The sequence below is a fragment of the Xyrauchen texanus genome, chromosome 48 (genome assembly GCF_025860055.1).
Source record: "Xyrauchen texanus isolate HMW12.3.18 chromosome 48, RBS_HiC_50CHRs, whole genome shotgun sequence".
NCBI classification, from domain to species: Eukaryota; Metazoa; Chordata; class Actinopteri; order Cypriniformes; family Catostomidae; genus Xyrauchen; species Xyrauchen texanus.
In genome coordinates, this window is record NC_068323.1 from 13,411,887 (window position 1) to 13,432,480 (window position 20,594).

The 20,594-nt window shown below is 38.4% G+C and overlaps 1 protein-coding gene across 1 annotated transcript in view; it reads left to right on the forward strand.

Annotated features, from left to right (window-relative positions):
• Window positions 1-208: 208 nt before the first annotated feature.
• LOC127639934 (yjeF N-terminal domain-containing 3-like) overlaps window positions 209-20,594 on the forward strand; it is a 42,647-nt gene continuing 22,261 nt past the window's right edge. The window contains exon 1 of the mRNA XM_052122278.1: window positions 209-379. Within this exon, the coding sequence (XP_051978238.1) occupies window positions 321-379 (59 nt within the window). The 5' untranslated portion in view covers window positions 209-320. The remainder of the gene's footprint in view (window positions 380-20,594) is intronic.

The following is a 20,594-nucleotide window of genomic DNA, read 5'->3' on the forward strand; positions in this document are numbered from 1 at the left end:
ATTTGAATTGATCATGTTCACACTCTTCTGTCACAGAGGATGCTCGATCTGAAAAAATGCAGTTTATGTTTGACTAAGCTTCCAGCATCAATGGAGTTCAGCCAATCAGACGGCACTCATGATGTCTCCCTGCCTCATAATTGGCTGACACTTCCAGTAAGAGTAGCTGATCTATGTGTGGAGCCTGTTTTATCAGCCAGTAAGCCAGTGGAGATAGAGAGAAGCAGGGCACACAGAGTGAGAAAAGAGACTGCAGTAACGGGTTGACTGTGACAAGAGAATCTCATTACCAATCATCAGTTCATCACAGACCCGTCAAGATGAATCACAGCTCCAACGAGAAAGAATCAGAGACTATAGAGCCATTGCGTTATCTCAGGTATGTTGAACACACTATGCTTATTGTTTTAGTATTAAGACTGATGCTGTCACCAAATAGGAATGATTTGTACATATTCAATCCTTTTTTAAGATGTGTTTCCATGAAAGGATGTTATTAAGGGTGATGGTGTTTGCAGACACCATCATTTGTGTCTGTTTGAGTAGTTACTTTTAGGTTAACAAGATGTGTCACCCACAGGCATGTCTGTAATATCCCTTTCTTGAACTGTTGCTTTCATTTAATTTCTTAAATAGTTCAAGCAAAAATGACAATTCTGTCATTTACTTGCACTCGTGTGTTGTATACAGTACATATTAATTGCGATTTCCCATCAAAATGCTTTAACAACAGGGCCGGTAATAGGATGCAATCTTTGGTGGGGCACTTGTATATTTGAGGGGGGGACAATGTTGCTCGCTTCACTGTCAGTCCGGGGGGCAGAGTGCCCCTTGATCATTTCGTTGACAGTTACAGAGGGAGCATCAGAAGTTTCTTGGGGGATCTAGGGGGCGATGCCCCTCCTAGTTGCATGGACCCAGCCATGGACCCAGCCATGTTTAATAACCAGGACGTCTGGAATGTGCCTTGTTGACAACAAAACTGATGGAAGAAATGGCCATTTCCACATCATCTCCCTTTCCACGGCAGTTTGTGAGTGATTAATGCATGTCGACAAAGGTGATATGACATTTTCACTACTGAACTTTGTGATGGCAACATCGATTTGATCTTTTGAACGAGCTGAGGTTGCTTGTTCGCCATTTTATCATTGTAATCTAGGTCTCTTGTAGTTCTGAGTGACATATGGTGATTGTTAGAGCGCTTTCTAAAGCATACACAGTTTGAGCATGTAAAAGTGTCCAATTGCTTTTGATTTAATCTAACTTATTATTACCTCAGTCCTTTGTTGGTTTGACAAATTGCTTCATATGTTATTTAGGGACACCCTTACCAAATGAGATTCAGTTGTTGGGTACAACTGGATTAGATTGGCCTCCCTAGCAGATATGAAGCAATGTAACTAGAGAATATCTTTACAAATGGCATTAAAGTGAGAGAATAAATGCTGTTTTGATCAGAAGTGCAAGTTGGACAAGGTTTGGTTTCTGCTCTAAACATTTTCCTCGAAAGAGAGGCCACATGAATCACTTCACATCAGCCCACGGCAGTTTAAAATATACCAAGAGACGAGGCAAATAATACACTTTAAGGGTGGATAGAATAATAGGATTTAAGTGTTTGGTGTTTAAAGATCTGGATTCCAAGGAAAGTTGTGTTCCCCCTGCAACTTAAACCCTCATAATGTTGATTTTTGCATGGAAAGTGTGAACTGCAAAACAATTGGCTTTCTTCTACTGTTTTGCAGAGAAGATTGTTTTGTGTATCCTGGAAATTCATACATGTCAATGGCCCCTGTGTCTTTTTATTGATTTAAGTAATGTATGCTGAAACCATGAGAAGCACATCGATTGGCAGTACTGGGTTACACTGAGTTTTTTTCATCAGGCTGTTGAAACCAAAGTTTGGCTTTTTAACATTTAGCCCCTGCTGGTATATGTTGTAACTACACCATTTGGCCACTAGAATGAATCTTTCACCTTTGACGGCCTTTAAAAAGTATCTGTGCATTCTGACCAAGGAGCTCTAAAATACCTTGAGAAAGGCTAACAGTCATTTAAACATTAATTCATGCCATCTGCTGAGCTAGCGCAGAGTTCCCTGGAAGTTCGTGATCTGGAAGCTGCCATCTTTGCTAATGGCTGATCAGTTATCGGCCGTCACGTGACTGATCACTTGTCAATGCAGGGGCGGAGCCAGGAGTTTTTCACAGCGGTGGCCGGCCAGGGGCCAGTGATCAGTCTGTGGTGGCACAGACATTTTCGAGCAGTATATGTTAAGTCTTGTGCTCAAATATGGCAATTGCGAGTGGGGTGGCCAATGGGACTGCGTCAATGGCAGCAGAAAATATTAGTCCATTTAGCACTTTTAAGAGCCCTCCAAAAATCTGTCACTGGAAAAAGATTTGCTATAATGTAATAAATGCAAATTAAAATATATATATTTTGTTAGAAAACAAGGCTGCTTTTGAGTGGCTGTCAATGGAGAAACGTACTATTTGCCATCACAGGTTGTAATTCCTGACCGCCTGATTCAGATGATTTTTTTTGTGAGCAACATATATTGCAAATATTTTCTATAATAGTAGCTGTTTTGCCAGTACCCAGCTTTTTTAAAAATCTTTTTGAATTTTTGCTGTGCCATCACTCAATCTGCGTTGTCATAATGTAATTTTCCTGCAGCCCAGTGTGATTAGTCACACATTTACGGCTCAAATGATTGGCTCAAACAACCTGGCTGCAGATCTTAGTGCACATGAGCAAATCATGTTTTTATCAGTGTCTGTGGTTAATGTTACTTGAAGATACTTTCAGGTTTTGTTATACAACACAAATTACAATCATATATCAAACACAAATTTTGGAGCCGTTGTGCGTTTTTTATACGTACGTTGCTAACGAGTAGCTACATAAGGACTACAATGATTGTCCGGTTCATCAAAGCACATAACTAAAATCCTTGTGGTAGTTGTAGTACATATTTAGCAGCTTGTTAGCAGCTTATGATTTTTAAAACATCGGCAGCTTCAAAATTCACATTTGTGGTATGACTGTGAAAATGACGTAATTTGTGAAAATCTCCTCTAATAACATTATCCACAGACTTCCTAAGTGGAACCTGTGGCATGAAAATGCTAATTGTCTTCCGAACTGAAAAACTGAACAGCTTTACAAATGTCCCAAAAATAAGCATTTACTTGTACGTTCTTGAACCTATATATATATATATATATATATATATATGCGGCACTATAAAATCATAAAAACATCAACACATATTTGACGAAAATAAATGGCGATCTGACACATTGAGAAAAAAAATGCTGTTCATAAATCAATATCACCACCTGTATTCAAGTGAAAAAATGAGTCCACAAGGTGAAATACAACATACAATAATGATTTGTATTCTACAGAGTATTGGTGAGAGACAATTTGGGGATGCTTAGAGGAAACAGCAGATTTTGAAATCCTCATTAAGGGCCAATGGAGACATGGACTTCAAACAATACATCCAATAAGCTTCCCGTTGTAGAAGTTTTATCTCCACATTCCCACTTCTTCTGAAACAATCTTCTTTTAAAATTCCTTTACAGGTTAACTGTTTTATATCATGATAACAATCTTGACGTCTTCCCAACAAAGATTAATGGACAGGCATTTTAACATATAGATCACATGTGATGTTGGTATTAACATAGAGTTAATGTAAAAGAATTTCCCCATATGTAAGTCTGTGAATTGATTGGTTTATAGAGGAGCAAGCCGCACAGTTCCTGCATGGATAACAATCCTTTATGAATGCATGTTTCTGTTCTGTAACGGCATAAGAGTTGACCAATTTATTTGCCAAATGATGGGATCCTTAGTGAATGAATACAGGAGGATATTTAAAAATGTGTTGTAATGAAGGATCTGTAGAAAGAATATACCAGTATTTTTTTTATAATAATTTTAATTGTTTAATATTTTTGTGGCATTGTCTGAATATACTTATTTTTGGTAGTTATCGATGTATATTTTGTGTGCTGAAAATCGCTTTCTGAGCTGGATAGGAGTTTAGTAGTAACAAGCGTTTCCCACTATGGCATTACTGGAACTCCTACCTGATTGTGTTGCCACACGCTGTTGTTCTCCACATCCCTACAGCCTTATCCAGCTCTGCTCGCTCTCCACCGGCTGCTGGGGTTTATTTATAGGCCAAGACTCGATGCAATAATGTGAGAGGCAGCCTACACGATTTGTGGTTTATTACCAGGCAATATATTACCACAAATAGTGGCCACCATTAAGGTTCCATTATGGAGCCTTTACTCTGTTTGTCAAGTGTGTTTGTGTGTTTGTGCAATGCAGAGAAAGATTGATGTGCATTTTTTAATTGTAGTTTTAGGTGGTGATGACCGTGATATGTAGGATTGTAATATCCCTGCTGGACAAAAACCCAAACATCTTAAACCAGACAGATTTTTGTCAATGTAGTGGATTTGTAAACCATACCTTTGTATTGAGGTCAAATGATCCATCAGAGGAGAGGATTTACAGGTTTAAGGAGATGGTACACCATCGTTTTCTTCAGCTAGTAAACCAGAATACTGTCACGCAACATCTGTCTCCTCAACAATGATGCCAGAAGTCGTTTGATGCACCATCAATCCAGATCCATCAAATGTGTCCATTCAGGAGATCAAAGTAGACTGAAGTCAAAGATCAATGCTAAAACCATTAGGGTGGAATGCAATGGGGGGAATGGGATCAGGAAATGACAATAAATGCATTTCGTCCACATCAATCATGTGTAAATGGATGTGAAGATCATTTAAAGGAATCATTCACCAAAACATTTGACTAACTTGAGTAGAATCATAGTGAATAGATTTGCGTTGGGATCCATGGTTAAAATATGGTTACTGTAGTAAAACCAGGGTTTATTTTCATAAGGGATGGATAAAGCTATCGCAAGGTACCCCAAAATAATTGCAAGGGAACAATTATTATTTTATATATTTATTCTTTTTTTTGTGAGGGAATGCAAAGTTATTTCTGAAAATAAATTCTTCCCTGTCTTTTAAGGGGCTCTGTAGAAAAATAAGAGAGCTTTGTGGCTTTAGCTGAATTTTCTCTCCAGAGGTGAATCAAATTACTTCATATTGATGAAAGATTACAATGTATTTTTGTCTATTCCTTATTAGTTTTTATTTGAATAATGTGCACAGATGAATCGTTAAGACTTTTGTATTCAAGCCAAGGTAAAATTAATATACAGAATGCAAAAAGTGGAGTTTCTTTCCTTAGAATGGAGATAAAGACATCCATATTTTGGTGTTTAGTACATAAAAAAGGACAGCATGGCTGGCAGAGAGTGCTTGTTTTGTTCAGTTTTGCTCATAGTTCATTTTTATCCTCACTGCTTCTTTCTTATCCATTTGAGAGATCCAAATACCAGAGTCAGCTCATAGAGCCTCATTTATTGAGCTATAAAGAGGATAGATTATGGTATAAATATATAACTTGCAAAATCACGTGAAAGTGAATTTTGACAGGGACTAAACATTCCATGGAAGAACCTCATACAGGTTTGGAACAACATGAGGGTGAGTAAATGATAACAGAATGTTAATTTGTGTGTGAACTATCCCTTTTAAATTAGATTGGGAACCCCAGATTTTGAATGTGCACTCATGTGTTTGAATCATACTGTGTAAATTCACTGTGTGGCTTTAACAATTTAACAATTATAGATGTAAAAAACAATAATGGTGTGTGTGTGTGTGTGTGTGTGTGTGTGTGTGTGTGTGTTCTTCTGTCAGGGGGATGAATAAGATTGACAGAGTGTCTTTTTCTACCGTCTGTGCGTTTAATGAGTTTCATCACTGCTTGCAGTTGTGGTTCTTTCTTTTTCTCCCCCTGATGTGTTTAATGAGTGTCTTCACTGCCAAGCTCCAGTGTAATGAAGTGCCTCTATTTCTGATAGACTAGGTGACATGTCTGATGTGGGGGAGGTGTTTTTTTATTTTTTATGAGGAACCTTCCACGCAGGCTTGGGGACCTCAAGTGACTGGGAAATCAAGTGTGATTAATATGCAATTGAGTAACTGTCCTTCTGTTCATTTAAAAAAATCTGAATTGCCCCTCTCCAATTTACTTAGACAAGAATTTGTCAAGTTAGTGTTTTTTTGAAACCGTTGGAGCCTCAGTCACAGTTTACTTTTATTAATGAAAAAAGATGCAATGCAAGTGAATGGTGACTGAGACTACTTTTCCATCAAACATCTCTTTTTGTGTTCCACGGAAGAAAGTAAGACATATGGCTTTGAAACAACATGAGGGTGATTTTTTTTTTTTTTTTCTGGGCAAATTATGCCTTTAAAAACAAGATCTGTTCATTTTAGAATACAAAGCTTATATCAGTGAAAACAAATAAATCAGGCTGATCACGCATTTTTATTTCCCACATTCCAGCAGGATAGAATAAGCGTAATATTAGGACCCAAGAGGAAATCACTTGGAAAACGTGCAATGCATCATACTGCATTGCATAATAGCGCATTTCGTTGTTTTGTATAAACACTGTGGACAAGACTAATTTCGCAATCATATAATCAAGTGCACGATATTAATTATAGACGTCTATAATAAATTTTTTTACTAGTTAAAATGCGAATTCTTGATGTCAATAAATACGTAGTTACTAGTGCAAATATCCATTCCTGATACCAACAATTAAATTACAACCAGTAAAAAAACTCATTTTTATATCTGTGTAATGACGTCATTTTTTTTATCCCAGGATTTAACGCTTGTACTACTAGGGTGACCAGATTCCTGCTTGTGGAAAATGGGACAGCCCCCTCCCAGCAAAATTGAAATGGACATATCCATACATAGGCACAGATCAATGCGAAGTAGAGGGTGCATATGCACCTGTAACTGTTGTCACCTTGTTCTTTAAGCTGGCAGCAATTTTGCTCAGTGTGCGCTTGTCTTTCAAGAGTTTATCGTAAAATGGAGAGCAGTCCAGCCCAAAATTGAGACGTACGAAAAGCATTGCCTTCATGACTGTTACACTGAATCAAGTGTTATCCGGTGTCCATGCTGCGTTCATTAATGAGAATGCTCCACAGATGATGATGCAGGCAGTCATAAAAAAGACTCTGAAGTTGATGGTATTTCTCTGCAGCTCACGAAAAATGTCTGTCAATCTTTCAGACATGGCTGTCTTGTTCATGTTCCGCTCACTGATGCGACGAGTGACAATGTTTTTCGCGCAAGCTCACTCATCAATGAGCGTGGTTTCATCAATCAAACTGAGAGGAATAGAATAGATTCTGGAATAGAAGTTTTCAGGCTGCTCTGAATGTCTTTCCACTCTGGGATGTCTCTCAGTAGGGCCCACTCAAGTTTTTCTTTGTTCTCCAATGAGCAGCTTCAAATTTTGGAGGTAATCCACCAATGCTGAATAAAAGTTTCTCACTGCACAAAATAAATAATTCACTCACATGTCACCAGCTTCAACCAGGGCATCCAACTGCTATTTAATGCCAGAGGGTATGAATGATTCCTCCAGCCTGGCCTGCAAGTCCTGCTGTTTGCTTGAGTGCGAAGACAATCCAAAGTTTAGTGCAAGGATCACTGAAAATGTCTCTTAGAAACTTTGGGCATTTTTCTTGAAAGAAAGTATGCACGCAGACCATTGGGACCAAAAGAGAGGAAACGTGTTGCCATGCTACAGTCATTTCTGATCGTGCAGCTGCAAATAAATTAGTATGTTGCATATGACCGCATTCAGATTTGGTGCGGGCAGAAGAACATTTCTTATAATACAATTTCTTGATCAATTTCGAAGTGCAGTCAGCCGACAAAAACTATGGCCGTGCATGAGATCATTGTATTTCTGGGTTGTTTTGGCACTTTTATTATTGTGTTTTTAGATTATAAAAACATGTTCAGCACAAAATATTTCCATTACTATAAACTTCAGCTTCTCTAACTTTAAAAAATAACAACATATATTAATTCTGAAACTTGGGAAATAAAGCCCAAAGTGTCTTTTTTCAAAAGTTACTACAACTGTGTCCATACTCCAAAGGGTCCAGTAAATACAACCATTTAAGTTCAGGTATGTAATTTTCATGGTTTGTGCTCAAAAAGGGGGTGCGTATCAACAGGTTAAAGGAACAGTCTTTATATTAATGTAATGAACACAATGTCTTAAGCTGACTTTGTCACTGCAGGTCGCCAGTGGCTGGCAGTTAGGTCGCTAGTGGGTGTTCCCACTACTGGTTGCCTAGTAACGTTTTTAAATGACATTCACGGATGCCATTCCATTGCTGTTGACAGCGAATATCTTTTCTTGCTGCTAAAAACAAACATTTTGGAGGGAAAAGACTAAATATAAATGGAATCAGTACATAAAATGCTTTATATCAAAGATGAACGAGAAACAAGGCGTGCTCTTTGCCATAGCGGCTGTTTATCTGTCTCGCGCGATGTCGCTGGCAGTGTGAACGCAGCTTTAGCAGAACACTAGTTTGTAAGTGCGTTTATGCATGTAACAGTGGACATTTAATTAGTTGTTAATAATTAACAGAGATTTTAGCTATTTTTAATATCATTGATGAGGTTTTACTGTAAATGGCTGTTTTTTGTAAAGTCACCATTAGGGTGATTAGTGTTCCCTTTGGTAAAGTGGGATCCTGTTCAATCCATTTAATTCTCTTGCACATGAATGTAGAATATGCATTCTTTGGGAATCAAGTTTAATGCATGACTTCAATTATTATTTTCTTCAGAGCCAAGAAAAGGAAATAGAAACAGTGATATAAATGTAAATTTGAAATAACATGCTATTAGTTGCAAAATCTTATTGGGCTGACATGCATTTTTAAGTAAATAAAGTTAAATTAACTGATACATTTGTGTATATCTAACAAAGTTTTTCTAGTACTGCTGACCTAAATTGACCATGAGTTGAATTTACTTGTATATATGAATTTACTTGCAAAAATGTATATATATATATATTTTAAGTAAATCCAAAATATTTTATTTTATACTGCATGTGATTAAATGTCGAAAGGGCTTACAATAGACACATTCAAAAGGTAACGGGGAACCATGAACCGTTAAAAGTATCATTAGGAGCTGTTTTCATGAGCAAATGCTACAGTTTCCTTTAGCAGCACTAACAACTGCGAGTCAGTGACTGATATATGACCAAGTTGCCATAGAAACCGTTCTCAACGAGCAAGTGTTGACTACATATTTGAGGACATTTCAGGCGAGACAGAAAAAAAAGCACCTGTCAACAAGGGAATGTGAATATTTGTTTGGATAGTATTAATTATACTTTGTCGATCTGAATGAAGTACTGCAGCCTTATCCAGATTAAACATTCAGAATGTTCTGCTTCAGCTAAAGCTCTTTTTACAGTTTGACTGAGGCGAATCCCCAACATTTTAGCTGTCTTATGGCTGTCCTAAAATTGTCTCTTTTTGTTTTGCCAGGGACAGCCTAATTGGGTTCACTGTCTCGCTCTGTTGGGCTTATTACAAAGACACTATTGCTCTGACAAACGCTGAAGGACAAGTAACCCTTAGTTATAATTTGGCCAGTGTCTGTTTCTGCTCCTCAGACATACTTTGCTCTCAATTGTTGTCTGTGTGGTATGAGGTTTAGTTTCCATTAGTCTACAAATGAATCTAATGTGCAGGTTGGTTCGCAAGATACATTACATTTACATTTATGCATTTGGCAGACGCTTTTATCCAAAGCGACTTATAGTGCACTTATTACAGGGACAATCCCCCGGAGCAACCTGGACTTAAGTGCCTTGCTCAAGGACACAATGGTGGTGGCTGTGGGGATCAAACCGACAACCTTCTGCTTAACAGTTTAGTGCTTCAGCCCGCTACGCCACCACAACATAGATTAATCCAAATCCCAAAAAAGTTTTACTTTAAAGGAATACACCCAAAAATGAAAGTTTTTATTTACTCACCCTCCTCTCATTCCAAACCGTATTACTTAGAAGCTAAAAGTCATATGGGCGTTGTACGGGCAACTTCTGAGACACGGTTACTGGTCCCTTAAGAACAGTATGTAATCGCATTGACTATCAATGATGAGCATGATTCAGAGGTTGTATGTTTGCTCTAAAATTACTTTTTTACTCTGCTAATGTTTAGGGTTGGGGGTTGGGTTAGGTGGTTATTGTTGACTGTATTACATCATCAACTTTAACCAAATGATTTCTAGCAAGTCAGTCCACTGGTGGCCATCTTTGAAATGCTTCTGGGATACTATTTCCAGTCATGACAGTACATCTCCTATCTACTTTAATGGGAACATCGAAATCTCAGAAATGGTTGGTAAAGATTATGATAAAAGAACAGTAAAATTTGACAATCATAAATTGTGCAGATTACACAAAAATAAACTAAATGTTCTCGGCTTGTATATATAAAGTGCATGCACATTCTCAAGCTGATTGACAGGTGATCATGTCTGTATCTAAAATGTGATTGGCTCTTTGGTCTGTAAGCCGGGTCTTTTTACTCACTTTGACCGTTGGGTGCTAGAGCTTCTAGGTTGGGTGTTGCACTTCATCCCATTCATTTTAAGAGAAGTGGCCTGTATCTGCTAAATAGACTCTGCTTTGACCTGCTGTCGAATTCACATAGAGAGCAGTCTGTTTTGATATCGATATTATTAATGCATTTTTATGCTTTGTAATCCATTTTCTTTCCTTTTGTGCATTATATTCCTGTCTTTTTAATGGAAAAGGATAGGTTTTAGTGCCAAATAAGAATGTAACATTCACACGAGCCTCTGTGATCGAGCTTCTCTCATAGTGCTCATGAATGCGCAACAGACGTCAAAATTTTCACTGAAAAACTATTTTAATCACATGCCTACGGAAATATTGAAACATGTTACACCAATGAATCTATTGAACTACTTTTATGATACTTTTGGGTCCTGTCTGTTGCCATTTCCCTCCATTATTCTGCCTCATAGAATACCCATTATGACCAAGTGATTTATTTGTACAGTACAAAATTTACTGTTGAAAATCTTTGCAGAGATGAAAAGCGCTGCTGGGTTAACAGATGCTGCATTTTTTTTTAAGTGTTTTTTGTTTAATTTTTTTTTTTATGACAGAACAAAAGGCTCTTAAAGGAGAAGTCGCTGACCTTTAGCAGACATTTAAAGTGCAACTTTACATTTGATGTGAATCTGCCCAAGGCATGTGCTTGTTGTCTTGTGATCTGAGTGTACGTGACTTAGGGTGAGAGCTGACCTGCCCTCTGGGTCGCTAGCGACCTGCTGATTTTTGTTCTTGCTAATTAAAGTCAACAGTCAACATGTGGCTGCTTTCGGCAGCCAAGGCAATGAGTAGAAACACCTTTATATGACCCTGTTGGATGTCTAGAAATTCCAGTTCTATTGATCTATACTGCAACCCTGTCCAGGGTAGCACCATGCCATTAAAGGTCAGCAACATTGAAGACCTGTGCTGGAAGTATGGCTGGGCAATACAGCTAAAACAACCATGTGTTGATATTTATCAGCCTTGAGATGATATTTGATATGGATATTTATGTATTTGCTCTGAAATTGTTTATTATTGTTTCAACCAAACAGCCATTGTAGTCAGTTAGATTCTAACATCACTCAGATATCTATTTTATGTGTGTGTTTACAGCTGGAAGATGCATTTTTTAGGTTGTTTGCTCATTTGCAATATAAGAAGTTTCAATAAGTATGTCAATAAGACATTCAGCAGATGTCTTTGAGAAGTTAATGATTTACATTGTTGTAAATTTGATCTTTTTAAGATGTTTAGTATGTTATTTAGATTGTGATGCTTTGCAGATGAAAATATCTAAAACAGACATCTCAGAGATGTCTCAGTGTATGCTATCTGGGAATATAACAATACATACTAAAGGCTCATTGTAAAGTGATCAATGGAAAGGAGGAGCCTAATACGGGACCGGGTGTGTAGGATCACGACCCGGCCCCGCCCTCCGCCCTGCCACATTCCTCCCTCGTTCTCTCAGGCTGGGGAGCCCCCAGCATGACGTACCCCCCTTTCCCTGGGGGAGGGCGTGTCCTAAGCCCTGTCATCCCCGTCTACCTAGACGAGGGAGGGGACAAGTGGAGGGAAACAGAAATAATTAAACTGGGGGGTGGTACTTCCTGTAACAGTGTAGTACCCCCAAAAACACTGTAAAATTTAAAAGAGAGGGAAAAAGCCAACGCAGAGCGGCAGTGAGAGAGAGAGAGGAGAGAGAGAGAGATGGAAAAAAATAAAAAAATCAGCAGTTCTCTGATACGGCATAGCTTGTTCCTCGGCGTATCTATCCCTCCACCCTCTATCGGACGACAGCCACGCCTCTCCGGGCGGATCAGAGGCAGTCCTCCAACCCCTGGTGGATGGAACGCCCCGCCGCGTTCTCGGGGAACAGAAGGGGTCTCCCCCGACCCTGGCAGTGGTTCTCCCTTCTTCCCTTGCGGTCGGCGGCCATTGTCCTCTTTCAGGCGGCTGGGCTCCTCGTCCCCCGGCAGATGGCCGCGGCTGCTCCGTTTGGGTGGACGGTAGTGGCGAGAACTCTGCTACGGCATATCCCTCCTCCTTCCCGGGCTTCGGCACCAGTGTAAAGTGATCAATGGAAAGGAGGAGGCGAGTACTGGCTTGTCAATATAAATAATAGTTTAATCTAAAACTTAAGACAAAAGACAAACACACACATATGACGGACATGTCCGTAAACGATCTCTTTCTCCCGCACGATCCTCTGCAGTCGACCCTTATCCCTCTCGAAGGCTTGATTAGCCTAATACGGGACCGGGTGTGTAGGATCACGACCCGACCCCGCCCTCTGCCCTGCCACACTCATTTACCTTTTCATGCTGAAGTTCCCGCAGGCGAAATACAGTCATCTTAATGGAAATCTGTGCAATCAGGAATTTCCATATTCAAATTTCGTATAGCGTTCACGTTTGGTGAACTTTGACGTGCAAATTTGCAGCGTTGACCAATAGGTAGTTGCTAGGTTTGGCAGTGACCTCTGAATGGGCGGTGCTTCATACATGGCAACACTGAATATACACAATGGACAAGGAAATAATTATAATGGGTAGTTTCTTTATAACTCCACTCTTCTAGAGTGTAAAGTGCAGCATTAAAAAAGGCTGCTTGGCAAATCGTGGCTTTCACTTTCGCTTCACATCCTCACATGCAATCTTCACCTGCGGAAGGTAGTCGTATTAAACAGCTATATTAATCTAATAGCTTTTGTTATTTGTTTTTTTTAAAAACATTTCTATACTGTATTAAAAAAATTATATGAATCAATTCATTGAATCAGGCAGTTTGAACTGAATCACAGAAATGTATTGAATATTAATCAATTAATTGACATACCTGTCTTAAAGCTCTTATATTAGCAAGTTGTGAGGCAAGTAAGGATTGCAAATAGTAACTTAATGGACAAATAAAAAGCACTTTATAGTCATTACAAGACTTCAGACTGATGGCACGGTGATTTTAGCGAAAGGAGATCCAAATTTCTTCAGCTGAAATCGGTCTGTGCTTACCGAATTTCAAAACACTGCCCCAGTGAACGAAGCTGGAAAGTGTTGCTGATCAAATGGGCACGAGTGAACTCCAGTTTCTGGGGTAAAATATGTACAGATTGACGCCAAAAATGAGCACCATTTTTAGGTATTTAAATGTAATACGGTCAACAAAAAGGCTGATTTATTTTTTTGACCAAAACCACAACCCTTAACCTAAATATCAGTGGAAAAAAAACATTAGAATCGCACTCACCATTGTTTTTGTTTACATGATTACTTCCTGGTTCACATGGGGCTAACACCCATCAATCTGAAGATGCTCATGTATTGTGTTATCAGTAGCGCCACAGGAAAAGGTAAACACATTTGAATTGATGCAAAAATGTCTGATTGTAAGTAATTCGTCAGAATGGGGTTGATTCAGGGTACATGAACATTCTGATGTCGATTTCTTGTGTGGTCATATATATATATATATATCACAATCAAAATGAGTTAGATTATATCTTGATATTTCAAAATATTTACCAGCACTAACTGGAAGGTGGTTCTGTTGTAGCAGCTATTGCTGTCTGCTGTAATTCTGAAGAGATTGGATAGTAGAATCTTGGCACCTGCTTTGCTTGTGCTCACACACAACACACATTTTCACAACGACTCTCCTCAGTGATGCTCCAGTAATGGGGACGTTCCTGGAAAAAAATTGGCAAAATAGGCACATTGTTCTAGTCGGAACCAATAGCTAGGTCAGCAGCTCATTTTCCCTTTATTGGTTCCTTTTGAAAAACATGGCAATAAACAAGGTTGGCAGCAGCTCATAAATATCTTCTAAAAGTGAAAAAAAGAAAAGGGCAGAAGTGAAGCTCATTCGCTGATATTGCACTTTAATTTAGCTAGGATTGACAACTTCTTGTTTATTGCTTGGCACGCATTTATGAGGGATTTGGAACAACTTTCTTTAAATAATTTTTTTTTTCATGACTTGCATAATGCCCTCAAGAACAACATCTTTATGTGAAATGTGCTTCAAGTTTCAGCCTCCAGTTTTTGGGCTTAATTTGATGAGGAAGCATAAATTAAATTAGATTTTGCTCTTACAATGTTACAAAGGGCACCAGAAACGAGAGAGATGTTCTCTTTTTTGTCATCTTTTTCTTTTTAGTTGTTTAGTTTTTAGACTAGTTGTTCTTTTATTATTGTTTTTTGTCATTTTGGAGCTTGACACTGAAAATTACTGTCCACTTAAATTATATAGCAAAGTACAGTTTTGAAATTCTGCTAAATATATCTTTTACTGTTTCATTGAGGACAGAAAATAATATATGTTTGAAACAAATGGGTAAGGAAATAATGACAATTATATTTTTGGTTGAACCATCAATTTAAACTTCTGAACAGAGATGCTTCATCGCATTGTTTTTGGAACAAATCCAAACTCACAAAGTACATCTGGGGACGTGTTCTCCATCTGCTGAAGGCCATAACAGCATAATAAATCTTAAGTAAGATGGTGGAGAGTTGATTTATGACTGATTTTCGGGGGTAAATTGTGATTCTCAGATCAGTCAGATTAGGACATGGACCACTGCCTTACTTCTCTGGCTTTGACGCTGTATAGTTTATGGTCGTTCTGGGCAAGAGCACACTAAGCTGGATAAAAAGTAAGATAAGAGATCAAGGATAGGCCACTTGAGAGGGAATCTCAGAGGACGTACTCTCATTGGCTCATGTTGACAAGCTGGGTCAGGACAGGAGCAACGCTATTGGTCAAATGTTTGAGCAGACTGTTCACACTGTGTAAGATGCACATTTACAAATCCAGAGACACACTCAGAAAATGTCAAGAATTATTGCACCCCAAAATTAAATCAATAAATAAAATGACATTTGCTTAAAGAAATGAAGCTGATTTCTAGAACCATAATGCAGATAATGTAATTAAAGCAAAATAATGTGAAAAAATACAAACTGTCCGTCCGTCCGTCTTCTGTCATTCTATCTGTCTGTCTGTCCATCTGTCTGTCTGTCTGTCTGTCTGTCTATCTATCTATCTAGCGTCTTCTGTCATTCTATCTATCTATCTGTCTGTGTTCTGTCAATCTATCTATCTATAGCATCTTCTGTCATTCTATCTGTCTGTGTTCTGTCATTCTATCTATCTATCTATCTATCTATCTATCTATCTATCTATCTAGCGTCTTCTGTCATTCTATCTATCTGTCTGTCTGTGTTCTGTCATTCTATCTATCTATCTATCTATCTATCTATCTATCTAGCGTCTTCTGTCATTCTATCTATCTGTCTGTCTGTGTTCTGTCAATCTATCTATCTATCTATCTATCTATCTATCTATCTATCTATCTATCTATCTATCTATCTATCGTCTTCTGTCATTCTATCTATCTGTCTGTCTGTGTTCTGTCAATCTATCTATCTATCTATCTATCTATCTGTCTATCTGTCTATCTGTCTGTGTTCTGTCAATCAATCTATCTATCTATCTATCTATCTATCTATCTATCTATCTATCTATCTATCTATCTATCTATCTATCTATCTATCTATCTATCTTTTTTTATCAGAATATTTATATGTCAATATTGAATATTCATATTGTTCCAAACCCAAATTATGTTTGTTCTTCCGTGTAACACATATTCAGATTAGTGGTCGACCTATAAGCTTTTTAAGTGTTTTCTTGAGATTCACCCAAATGATATTACGAAGCTACTTGAGATCTTTTGCATAATGGCAACATAGTGTCACATTGGTTGTTTGAGGAAGCCCATGGAAGAAAGCATATTAGTTGCACTACAAAAGTAGTAGTGGCAGATTTGGGTTAGATGAAATACATCACCTTGCTTAGCTTGTCATGTATCGAATATTTATTTGAGGAAGCAGATGAGTGTAAGCACAGAAACTGGTCCTGCTTTCCTTTATTTATGTTCTATAATCGGTCTGGACTGTTCTGTATCATTTTTCATCATTAACCGCTAGTGAAATATTGAATTCACCCCACACCCCTCGAGAACATCATGAAAAGGAAACATCATAATTGAGATATATTGCATAATTATTTAGGCAACATTTGTGCTGTTTTTCACCCTATGAACCATATGAATCTTTCTGCATGAATATGCTGCAATTAGATTACACTTTACATTTAAAGATTGTGTTATTTTGGGATTTTTTTATTTTTATTTGATCCTATTCCAACCAGAGAAACGATTTGTAGTTTACACACCGTATACATCCTAGACTGTTCCAGATGGCAAATGCAAAGTTCCTCGATTTGTCTCTGTCAGCCTTAAATAAATCCTGTCAAAATACTTTGCATATAGCAAACAATTACAGGGGATTTTATATATCATAGCTATGGCCATACACAGCTGTTACAATCAGCTGAGGCACAAAAATATTTACTAAGGAAGGATATTTTAGTCATTTTAGTCATCACAATCTAGTCCATAACAGATAAATTAAACTAATAATTAAGAAGGGTATTTCAGCAGCGCTTTTTACATTTGTTTTTATTATTGGTTTATTTACATATTCAATATTTAGTCATAGGCCATGGCAGCGTGTCTCATTGTTTTTTCAGTGTCTTGCATATTTATTAATGATAGGTGCTTACAAAATGTACAAAAAATGTTTGTCATTACTTAAAAACTTGTTGAAAACGCAATGAAAATAAGATGCTCAGAAAGCATGATCACACGGAATAACGGCATGTAGCTTCCGAAAGTCCATGGACCCAGAAATCAACCCCATACTGCCGAATTACAGACAAGCGCCCTCCACCATCAGACATTTTGCATCAGTTCAACCATGATCACATTTCCTTCTAGTGCTGCTGATGATGTGTTGTGCATGAAACCTCAGAGACTAGGGTTCTGGTCCCATGGAAACCCAGAAGTAATTGCGTTCACAAAAACAATGATGTGCATGATCAGAAGGTTGCATTTTCACTCTAAAATGAAATTTGCACTCCACTGAAAGTTAGGTTTTGGGTTAGGGGGTAGAGTTCCGAAAAAATCCATTCCTATTGACTGTATTACATATTTCAATACTAAAAATACAACTAACTTTTGCTGCCTCCTTGTGGACAATTCGCCTGGAAACTGGAGCTTACATGTTTTGGCCACCGGGGTGGTACGTGTTGGGGATGGAGGCAGTGATTTAAATTTTGAAAAGTGTAGATCTATTTCAGCAGAACTTTTGACCTACCGTTGCCAAATTCACAGTGAGATCAGTCTGCAGAAAACATTGTCATCAGTGCACACCACTATTTTCATAATTGCTTGAATATTTACAAATAATAAGCATGAGCATTATGAAAAGTCACCGTATGCAGGGTTGGATTAAATTTCTGTCTTTGAGGTACTGAAAATCATGCTGTAACCAATTGTGAAATTTCAATCAAGGCCCCTTTTTTGATGCTTTTGTGAGTAGTCGTTACTGAATTTCAAATTCAGAAAAATCACGTCACCAATGATCATAATAGATCATCGCTGTTACTTAAAATTAGGCCTACTCAATACTTGTGCCCATCCCTAACCTCTACTGCTAAATATTCACTTTTTTATTTGTGCTATTTTCTGTCCTACTCCAGTTCTGCCATGCAGCACTTTAATTGGACCTGAAGGGCTGTACCTGCTATCTCTCTCTCTCTCTCTCTCTCTCTCTCTCTCTCTCTCTCTCTCTCTCTCTCTCTCTTCTGTGCATACTTCAACCTGTCTGCGGGCACATTCGGCTCTGTGACCTGGCTCTCTCTGTTACCATGGTTTCCTCCACTTGCAAACTCTCCTGTGGTCCTCTTGCTATATCTAGCTGGGCACATTTACTTGAGAACCTGCCAACTGGCACAAGCCATAATTACACAAGCACAAGACCATCGAAAAGTTACATCAGATCCACTTTGCACCATTTGATGTAATGTCACTGAAGGAAACTAATGGATTAGAGCCATGAATTACCATTGCTAATCACATTTTGTGGTTTCTTTGGCAAGCCGTACTGTTGCAGAAATTAGTACCTCCATACACCAATGTCCGGTCTGCTTGAACTAAATGGGCAGTGTTAATATGGAACGTCCCTTGATGGAACTTTCATTATTGAGTGCAAAAGTTAACTCATATTTTATAGCGCATAGATTTCAAGTGGGACCCCAGGTGTTTGAGTCAAGTGTAGCTCCAAATGAAGTCCTCCTGAATTTGGTCCTTAGTGCCAAGCACAGTTCATCAAATTCAAGGCTCCCTTGTCACCAAAATGCTGCCATGGAGACTGGCAACCAGCCCAGAGCTGACTGGCTCCAAAACAGGCCTGTTTTTAAAGAGGTCCGTACATGCTAGGCCAAATTCTCTGACTTGCACCATCTCAGAAAAATGGAACAGTTGATGTATTATAGTAATTTTGCAGGGGGAAAGTGATCCGCTTCAGCAATGGGTTTCCAAATTGAGTTAAGAGGCCTATCCGAAGTGATGCGGAGGACTAGAGACGATGCCCATGACCCTTTTATCGATTTTCTCATCTGCAGGATGAGAAATGGCCAGAGCGTGATCCTCTCAGGAGCCTTTAGAGTAGCTCCTTGCTTTCATGCTTTCAGAGAAATGATTGAAGCTCAGTCGTGGCTGACTGTTGTTTACCGCTTCATCTGGCCAGATGAAAGTCATTGTGCAGTGATCTGGCCTGCTGGGCCAAAGCCTGATACTATTTTCAGGTGTGCCTGGTTTTCATGATCACTTACACCCCAACGGACAATTGAAATGCATACTTTTTCACAATTAGAGGTAAATGACAGGTTAAAGATTTGGTCATTGAGGATGTGAGCAGTCAATAATGCAAAGTGGGGAGGATGATACAATATGATGTCTTTAAATTATTGGGAAGTGTAGGAAGCCTATTTATCATAATTATCCTGCATTATGGGACATTAGTCCAGTGATTCATTATCACTTTGGCACCTGATGCTGCTTGGGCTTCACTGTTGCCATAAATCCGACATTGTGACTCTTATTTCCTGAGACCGCTCTGCCCTGTGAATGCACCAGGTGTTCCCAAGGTTCACAAGCAGCCACTTAGATGATTGTCGCCTGGCCCTCTGCCGCAAAAATTATTCCTCGTCCATTGTGAATATTCAGTGTTGCCATGTATGAAGTTACTGGTAAACCAATCAACTTCTCTTTGGGGTTAAAGTTTGACAAAGTTTGACATGCAAATTTACGGTGTTGAAGTGAAAATTAAAGTGACATTCTCATATGTAAATAAACCATAACCCTTAGTATTTCACTTCTCATTCTACAGACACTAATGATACCATGAATTGTATGCTTGGTAGAGGAAACGTGATTAATTTTTTTTAATGTTCAAATTTTTCAATTTTCTTAATGGCCAGAGCGCTTCCATTGAAGGAGGGACCAATTGATATCTTGGTGCCAGAATATCATATAGACTGGGTGAGGCCTATTTTGTCTTATGGGAAATAAACAACCACCTAGTAACCAACCAGGAAACTCTAAGAACTGCAGAGCAACATGTTGGCAACCACTCTAGAATCGTGGTGGCGTGGGCAAGCATTGATCATATTTTCTTCTATTCCATTCTATTCTGATAATTACACTTCACATTCAAAAGCACTTATCAAATTAAAAAAGCTGAACTTATCTTGTAGATACGCGATTGACCAGCCTTTTTTGTGCTTTAAACTTGAAACTTTTATCATAGATCCAAGTTATAGAGGTACTCTTAGGGCATGGCCCATTATTTCCAGTAGAGTAGGTGAAGTGGTGATTTATCTTTTCTATTGCTCGTAGTGAATAATATTGTGTTTTGTTCTTTGTCACTAAGTGACCTTGGCTTAGAGCTGAATTTTTGGGTCAGAGGTAGAGAATGTATCTGTAATGCAGTGTATTTATGATGAATCGAACTAATGGAAAAACTGAAGACTGAAAGGCAACATGAAACTATGTAAAAGCAGACATTTGTTTACCATTTTAATACGTAGCTCATTG